This window comes from Mandrillus leucophaeus, unplaced genomic scaffold (assembly GCF_000951045.1).
Source record: "Mandrillus leucophaeus isolate KB7577 unplaced genomic scaffold, Mleu.le_1.0 Scaffold20, whole genome shotgun sequence".
Classification (NCBI taxonomy): Eukaryota; Metazoa; Chordata; class Mammalia; order Primates; family Cercopithecidae; genus Mandrillus; species Mandrillus leucophaeus.
The window spans coordinates 1,543,670-1,552,896 of record NW_012102032.1 but is presented as its reverse complement, the minus strand read 5'-3'; the positions used below and the strand labels follow the sequence as shown (position 1 = coordinate 1,552,896).

General features: G+C 38.5%; 1 protein-coding gene across 1 annotated transcript in view; it reads left to right on the top strand.

The window, feature by feature from the left end:
- MED13 (mediator complex subunit 13) overlaps positions 1-9,227 on the top strand; it is a 150,389-nt gene that overhangs the window by 102,533 nt on the left and 38,629 nt on the right. Inside the window, exons 12-16 of the mRNA XM_011979163.1 lie at positions 313-434; positions 2,387-2,477; positions 2,610-2,824; positions 3,112-3,308; positions 4,372-5,288. Of these exons, the coding sequence (XP_011834553.1) occupies positions 313-434; positions 2,387-2,477; positions 2,610-2,824; positions 3,112-3,308; positions 4,372-5,288 (1,542 nt within the window). The remainder of the gene's footprint in view (positions 1-312; positions 435-2,386; positions 2,478-2,609; positions 2,825-3,111; positions 3,309-4,371; positions 5,289-9,227) is intronic.

Genomic DNA, 9,227 nt, shown 5'->3' with positions numbered 1-9,227 from the left:
TTTTTTAAAGACGGAGTCTCGCTCTGTCTCCCAGGCTGTAGTACAGTGGCATGATCTCAGCTCACTGCAACCTTCGCCTCCCGGGTTCAAGCAATTCTCTGCCTCAGCCTCCCGTGTAGCTGGGATTATATGCGCCTACCACCACACTCGGCTAATTTTTGTATTTTTAGTAGAGACGGGGTTTCACCATCTTGGCCAGGCTGGTCCTGAACTCCTGACCTTGTGATCCACGCTTCTTGGCCTCCCAAAGTGCTGGGATTACAGGTGTAGTAGTAGCAGTTTTAATTTTATTTTTCTGATTGACTTTTGTAGATGCTCCTCGCCCTGCTAGTCATGCCCGTCCTCCATCAACAAGTTTGATTTATGACTCAGACCTGGCTGTGTCTTTTACTGACCTTGATAATCTCTTCAATTCTGATGAAGATGAACTAACAGTGAGTATCTCATTAATGAACTGATTATAGTTTGTTTTCCTTGATTTTATTTATTTTTATTTTTTAGAAGTGATTTGTGAGTTTAATACTATGTTTTAGCCCTGAACAATAGGAAATATTTTATAGTAAAATCTCATTCATTGATTTCTTTTTTAAATCTCATGTTTGAGTAGTCTTGCCATAATGTCACCTATAAACTTTGAGGGTTTTGTTTCTCCTTTTGTTTTTACATTGGAGGACACATGATTAACCTTAATTTGAGCTCTGCCGTATGTTCTATTTTGCAGTTTTAGGAAGCAGAATTATTTCCCTATTTGATTCTGTAGTTTGAGAAATGACCCTGGAATTTACTCACTCAGAGAACACATAAATAATTGACATTATTTACTTCATCAATTTATTAAGGAATACCAGTTCTTTTGAATTTGTTTTGCATCACAGCTATTATTATAAGACGGATACATGATATAACAATAAAAGAGGAAAAAATAATATTTAATCTTTAACACCCATTTGCAGAGAAAAGTGAAGATAAAAGAAATTAAAGCTTAAAATGAGATTCCCTAGAATGTCAAGTCTCTGTCAAATTAATGAGTTGGGTGCTGCATTATCATAAAAGGGAATTCCTTTTCATCTGCATAAAGGTAGCTTGGAAACTTCTATGGTACATTTGGTCTTTCTTTTACTGTATAATATGCATTTAGTCCTCTCTCAACATGTATATCTCTCTATATGTGTATATGTGTGTGTGTACATATACATATATATGCTGCAGATACATAAACTTTTACTGTACATCCCATAGTGTAGTACATTTTAGGGCACCCTTTACTAGGTGACTATATCCTTGAATGCTTTGGCACATTCATACGTTCTCTCTACTACCATTCCTGTATCAGCTGTGGTTCCTCTGAGATAAAAAGGTTGTAGTCAGAACGTGGTCTACTTATTAATATTTATCACAAACTGTCTAACAGAAGACATAGAACTAATATTAGCTCTGAAAACATTGGTAAGAGCTTGGAGATAGTAAAACTTGTTTGTTCAATGTATGAAAACTTAGGAACCCTATTGCTTTGTCATTAGATCTTCTGAAGTTTGTACTTAGTTTTACCTGTTAACAGTATTTTTGCAGGAGTAAGGAGACTATTAAAACAAGGTAAAAGTATAAGAATTTTGATAGGTGGGTGATTGATTATATACGAAACTTTAATGTGTTCAACTTAAGGAGACAAATGCTTTGCAAGTATCTTCTACCAAAAAGCATTTCTAATGTTAATTACTACTCCTTCTTATTGCAAGTTTTCTTATTTTTATTTATTTTAAGACAGGGTCTTGCTCTGTTGCCCATGCTGGAGTGCAGTGGTGCAATCCCGGCTCACTGCAACCTCTGCCTCCCAGGCTCAAGCAATTCTTCTGCCTCAGCCTCCTGCAATTCTTGTGCCTCAGCCTCCCGAGTAACTGGAATTACAGGCATGCCCCACCAGGCCCGGCTAATTTTTTGTATTTTTAGTAGAGGTGAGGTTTCACCATGTTGACCAGGCTGGTCTCGAACTCCTGGCCTCAAATTTTTTGATCTGCCTGCCTCAACCTCCCAAAGTGCTGGGATTACAGGTGTGAGCTACCACGTCCGATCTCTTATTTTGGGTTTTAAGTTAAGGTTAACCTTACTTCTGTGTATTTTGAAAGTATTGGTCATTTTCATTGGAGGAACTTTTTCTTTTTAATTTGGAGGCTTACCAAATAAATATTACCAAATAAATAAGTATGAAGTCAGTGATGATCTAAGAAATGTATTATATCTTTCAACACTAGTATGTATTTGGCTGTATCACAGATTCAAAATATTACTTTTAATGAATGGGCTTTACTGTTAAGTTATATCTGAATGATTACTATTTTGAGATCACATTGGATGTAAAATTTTAGATAAATATGCTTTTTTTAAATAGCCTGGATCTAAAAAATCAGCGAATGGATCAGATGATAAAACCAGCTGCAAGGAATCAAAGACAGGAAATCTGGACCCGTTGTCTTGCATAAGTAAGCTTCCATCATCTGTGCTCGTGATAAATTTGCAAACTTAATCTCAACAAAGCTTCCCACTCCCTTTGTTTTAACCACAGATTCACCTATTTTTAGTCATGTTAAAATGTATGTTTTTATTAAATATAGGCACTGCAGATCTTCATAAAATGTATCCTACACCACCATCATTGGAGCAACATATTATGGGATTTTCCCCAATGAATATGAATAATAAAGAATATGGTAGTATGGATACAACACCTGGAGGAACTGTTCTAGAAGGAAATAGTTCTAGTATAGGAGCACAGTTCAAAATTGAGGTTGATGAGGGATTCTGTAGTCCCAAACCTTCTGAAATTAAAGTAAGTATGTTTTTTCTAGAAAAATAATTCACTTCCTGTACTTTCTTATAGAATTAGTTTATTGCTATAGTCAAGAATTATTTCATAGTGGTTGCAGTTTTGTAGCTAAGTTGAAGACTGAATTGTTGTGTCACTATTAAGAATGCATTTAAGAAACTAATAGAATTGTATTTACATTTTATTCTGTTTAAAGAAGGGAAAAAAGGTCCAGAGCCTGTTTGAGATTTTTATTTATTTTTCCCCCCCAGAAGATAAGATACTGAAAACCTACCATCTTTATATTGTAGGATTTTTCTTATGTCTATAAGCCTGAAAATTGTCAAATTCTAGTGGGATGTTCCATGTTTGCACCTCTAAAAACTCTACCAAGCCAATATCTGCCCCCTATCAAATTGCCAGAAGAGTGTATTTATCGTCAGAGTTGGACTGTTGGAAAATTGGAATTGCTTTCTTCAGGGTCTGCAATGCCATTCATCAAAGAGGGGTATGATTTATGTTGTTATAATAGTATATGAATTCTTATACAGCTTTAATTTTTTTTCATAGATTTACTTGGTATGCTGGAAAAAGAAAATTGGTTTTTGAAAATTCTAAAAATTATTTCTGGTTAATCAATTATAGTGATTGGCTGGGAGCAGTGGCTCACACCTGTAATTCCAACACTTTGGGAGGCCAAGGCAGGCATATCCCTTGAGGTCAGGAGTTTGAGATCAGCCTGGCCAACATGCAAAACCTCGTCTCTACTAAAAATACAAAAGTTAGCCAAGCGTGGTAGTGTGACTGTAGTCCCAGCTACTTGAGAGGCTGAGGCACAGGAATGACTTGAACCTGGGAGGCACACGTTGCAGGGAGCCGAGATTGCACCAGTGCACTCCAGCCTGGGCAACAGAGTAAGACTTCGTCTCAAAAAAAAAAAAAGAGGTTAATTAGGTATGGTTAAACTATTAGGAAACGTAAGACTATTATGCTGGATTTGTATTCAGAAGCACCTTTTCTTTTGGGCTGCAATTTTAAATTGCTTCCATTTTTACATTTGCCATATTTTCCACATGTGTCACATTTTAACATCTCTGACTTTGTCCATTTCAACTCAAGGCTGAAAGAAATCTGAATTTGAGATGTCTTATAAGTGGTAGCATCTTAAAATTACCATTTTTCCCTTTTTACACATGAGCATCTCTGAAATCATTTTTTTAATCATTTTTTATTTTACAGTCAGTAGCATCTTAGAATCAAGGAAATATAAGTATTTCTAGTAAACAAAATTTATAGATAGTAAATATGGATGTCTAGGTGCGCATTAGTGTATACAGTACTTATTAATGATATTTGAACTTGTTGATTGATCCTTAGTCCACAACAATCACTTAGAGTAGATATGTTAACCAGAAATAAAAATTGACTGTACTTGTAATTCTTGCAATACTTGTCCTTTCGTAATTTTCTATGTAATTGAAAAACATTTGGGACGTTTTTAGTTGTATTTCATGTTACTAATATGTTCCTTTATATATGTATTTGATTTTCTTTTACCCTGGTGATGATAGTGATGGAAGTAATATGGATCAAGAATATGGCCCTGCTTATACACCTCAAACTCATACTTCTTTTGGGATGCCTCCTAGCAGTGCACCTCCTAGTAACAGCGGAGCAGGAATTCTTCCTTCTCCATCCACCCCTCGGTTTCCAACTCCAAGGACTCCAAGGACTCCTCGAACTCCTCGTGGAGCTGGTGGACCTGCTAGTGCTCAAGGTTCAGTCAAATACGAAAATTCAGACTTGTATTCACCAGCTTCTACCCCATCTACATGCAGACCCCTTAATTCTGTTGAACCTGCAACTGTCCCTTCCATCCCTGAAGCACACAGTCTTTATGTAAACCTCATCCTTTCAGAATCAGTTATGAATTTGTTTAAAGACTGTAACTTTGATAGTTGTTGCATCTGTGTCTGCAACATGAATATCAAGGGTGCCGATGTTGGAGTTTACATTCCAGATCCAACGCAGGAAGCACAATATAGGTGTACCTGTGGCTTCAGTGCTATCATGAACAGAAAATTTGGAAACAGTTCAGGATTATTTCTTGAAGATGAACTAGATATCATAGGACGCAATACAGACTGTGGCAAAGAAGCAGAAAAACGTTTTGAAGCTCTCAGGGGTACCTCTGCTGAACATGTTAATGGAGGACTAAAGGAATCTGAAAAACTATCTGATGATTTGATATTATTGCTACAAGATCAGTGCACTAATTTATTTTCACCCTTTGGAGCAGCAGACCAAGATCCTTTTCCTAAAAGTGGTGTAATTAGCAATTGGGTACGTGTTGAAGAGCGTGACTGTTGCAATGACTGCTACCTTGCATTAGAACATGGGCGTCAATTCATGGATAATATGTCAGGAGGAAAAGTTGATGAAGCACTTGTGAAAAGTTCATGCTTACACCCCTGGTCCAAAAGAAATGGTAAGTATGCTAATAAAATACTGTTTTGTTTGCTTATTTCACTTTAGTTGTATGACTTTGCTTTTCATTCTTAGGAAAAAGTAATAAAGGCAATTACCCATGTAGCAAATAAAGACATTTAAAGTTGGACTTAAAACTCTTTTAAGGATGATGTTTTTAAAGGGTGAATTTCTTAGCGGTTTAATTTAATGTCACCAATAAAAGTATGGTTATTATAAATCTGTAATTATATACTTACGTAGGAATATGAAAGGCACATTGCGTATATTAGCATAACATTGCTAATGGTCTGCTTTATTCAACATTCTTTCACTCGTTAAGTATTTACTGGGCACCTTGTATGTGCCAGGTGTTATCCTAGGTTCACTGTTGAACAAAGCACACATATTCTTTGCCCTTTTTGAATCTATAATTTAGTGGAGAAAATAGGAAATAAAAAAGCTTATAATAGAAGTAATTTGGAGAAAAAGCAGAGTAAAAGAGTAGAAAAAGACACGTATGTACTATTTTAGATGTATGGTCAGATAAGATACTGAGGAGATAGCATTTGGGCAAACTCCTACATAAAGTAGAATATGAGCTATGTAGTTAAATGAGGGAAGAGTGTTTCAGGCAGCGCAAACACCCTGAGGGAGTATTTTGTTTTTACGTGTTTGAGGAACATTAAGGTGACTGATGTTGCTGGAATGCTTTGGGTGATAGGGAGACTGGAAGGAGATGAAATTTAAGAGGTAGCCATTCACCAGCATCATTTAGAGTCTTATAGACCATGTAAGGCCTTTGTGGTTTGTACTACATGTGATGGGAACCTATTGAACAGTTTTGACAAGCAGAGTAACATGATCCTTATTCTGATTGTTTTTTAAGAGATCTCTCAGCCTGGCATGGTGGCTCATGCCTGTAATCCCAGCACTTTAGGAGGCCGAGGTAGGCGGATCACCTGAGGTCAGGAGTTCGAGACCAGCCTGACCAACATAGTGAAATCCTATCTTTACTGAAAATATAAAATTAGCTGGGCTTGGTGGCGGGCACGTGTAATCCCAGCTACTTGGGAGGCTGAGGCAGGAGAATTACTTGAACCTGGGAGGCGGAAGTTGCAGTGAGCCAAGATTGCACTATTGCACTCCAGCCTGGGCAGCAAGAGTGAAACTCCCATCTAAAAAAAAAAAAAAAAGATGGCCAGGCGCAGTGGCTCACGCCTCTTATCCCAGCACTTTGGGAGACTGAAGTGGGCAGATCATGAGGTTAGGAGTTTGAGACCAGCCTGCCCAATATGGTGAAACCCCATCTCTACTAAAAATACAAAAAATAGCCAATGTGGTGGGGCGTGCCTGTGGTCCCAGCTGCTCAGGTGGCCGAGGCAGAGGAGTTGCTTTAACCTGGGAGGCGGAGGTTGTGATGAGCTGAGATAACGCCACTGCACTCCAGCCTGGGCAACAGAGCAAGACTCTCTGTTGCTATTGTGTGGAAAATAGCCTTGGGGGTTGGCAGTAGTGAAAGTGAGAATAGAAGCAGGATAAATCAGTTGGAAGGCAGTTTCAGAAGCTTAGGTGAAAGATGATGGTAGCTTAGACAAGATAGGAGGCAAGCGAGATGTAAGTAATAGGTTTTAGGTATATTTGGGAAATAGAACCTACAGGGTTTGCCGATAGACATGTAAGAAAAGATGAGGCATCAATAATAGCTTGAGCAACTGGGTGAATGGTGGTACTAACTACAGAGGAGGGAAACACTGGGGAGTAAATCAGATACACATTTGGAGATAATATGTTTTAAATTCAGAGGAATGATTGGGTCCGGAGATTGAAAAATTTTGTGTGTGAGTTATCATCATGAAAAGCTGTGGATCTGGATGAAATAACCTATAGAGTAATTGTAGACAGAGTAGTACAAGGATGGAGCTGACATTTAGAGGTGGGGAGGGAGAAGAGGCGCCAGGAAAGAAAATTGAGAAGGAGGTTGGAGGAAAACCAAGAGAGCATGGTATCCTAGAAATCAAGATTAGGGAATTTTTGTTTGTTTGTTTTGAGACAGAGTCTCGCTCTGTCACCAGCCTGGAGTGTAGTGGCGTAATCTCGGCTCACTGCAACCTCCACCTCCCGGGTTCAAGCAGTTCTCCTGCCTCAGCCTCCTGAGTGGCTGGGACTACAGGTGCCCGCCACCACACCTGGTTAATTTTTTGTATTTTAGTAGAGACGAGGTTTCACTGTGTTGCCCAGGCTGGTCTCGAACTCCTGAGCTCAGGCAATCCACCCGCCTCAGCCTCCCAAAGTGCTGGGATTATAGGCGTGAGCCACCGTGCCCGGCCCGGGAATATTGAGAAGAGAGTGATCATCTCTATCAAATACTATGATACATTAAGGTGAAAACTGAGACAGCCTATTGGACGTGACCACATAGAAGTTGGTGGTCACCTTGATAGGCAGTTTCAATCAACCTGATTAGAGTGGGTTCACAAAAGAACAGGATGAGAAGCAAACTTAGACAATTTTCTGGGGACTTTTGCTGTAAATAGCAGAGAAATTGCATAATAGGGCTAAAACAGAGGTTTATTATTATTTTGTTAAAGGTGCATTGGGAGTGATCCTATAGAAAGGAATTTTTTTTTAATTTAAAAGCCCAGGAGTTCAAGACCAGCCTGGTGAACATGGCAGACCCATCTCTACTAAAAATACAAAAGTTAGCTGGGTGTGGTAGCATGCACCTGTAGTCTCAGCTACTTGGGAGGCTGAGGTGGGAGTATAGCTTAAACCTAGGAGGTGGAGGATTCAGTGAACCATGATTGTACCACTGCACTCCAGCCTATTTGACAGAGTGAGACTCTGTCTCAAAAAGAAAAAGACAGGCATGTAATGCAGGGTTGAGTAATAATGATAGTACAGATGGAATGTTATATGGCTTCTGAAAATGAATACAGTTATATATAACAAATATGAATCTTAGTGATGCTATTGAGGAGAGGAAGAAGGAACAAGTCCCAGAAGATTACATATAGTCAGATACCCGTTAAAAATACCTCTTTAATGTATTACCGTTGATAAAGTTTTGAAATAAGCACAACTAAGTGTATTATTTTACATGCACATAAAATTGAGGATATTGGTTAATTCTTGAAAATTCACACATACCCAAAAATGACCAAGAGATAGGATAGGGAGAAACGTTTAATAAGATCATTTTTGGTAATGTTCTAGTTTCTAGGCAGTGAGAGTACAGTTGTTCATTTTATTATTAAAGGAAATTTTTGAAATGTAAGAGAACAACACATGGACCAGTGATTAAGTTCATGTATATGACATAGTATCAGCATTTATCCAATTATTCATTCCCAGGGACCAAATTTAAAAAGAGAAAGATACAAATAAATATCATAGGTATTCAAAAAAAAAGGGAAAGATTATTTTAAACCATATAGAGTAGTTAAGATCATAGGCTGTGGACTCAGACTGCTTGGGTTTGAAACATGACTCTAGCACTAGATACTGCCTGCTACCTTGGGCCGAGTTAGTTAACCTTTCTGTGCCTTGATTTCTTAAAATAGGGTCAATAATAAATTTACTTTACAGGGTATTGAGATAATCAAATGAAATAGTACATATAAAACAGAGCAGTTGATCTGCCCACCGTGGCCCTGCCTCAAAGTGCTGGGATTACAGGCGTGAGCCACGCAGGAGTTCAAGACCAGCCTGACCAACATGGTGAAACCCCATCTCTACTAAAAATACAAAAATTAGCTTGGCGTGGTGGTGCATGCCTGTAATCCCAGCTACTTGGGAGGCTAAGGCAGGAGAATTGCTTGAACCCATGAGGTGGAGGTTGCAGTGAGCCCGAGATCCTGCCATTGCACTCCAGCACGGGCGACAAGAGTGAAATTTGGTCTGAAAAAAAAAAGCAGTTTTTCTCACGTAGTAAGAACTCAGATGTTAGTAGTGGTAATGA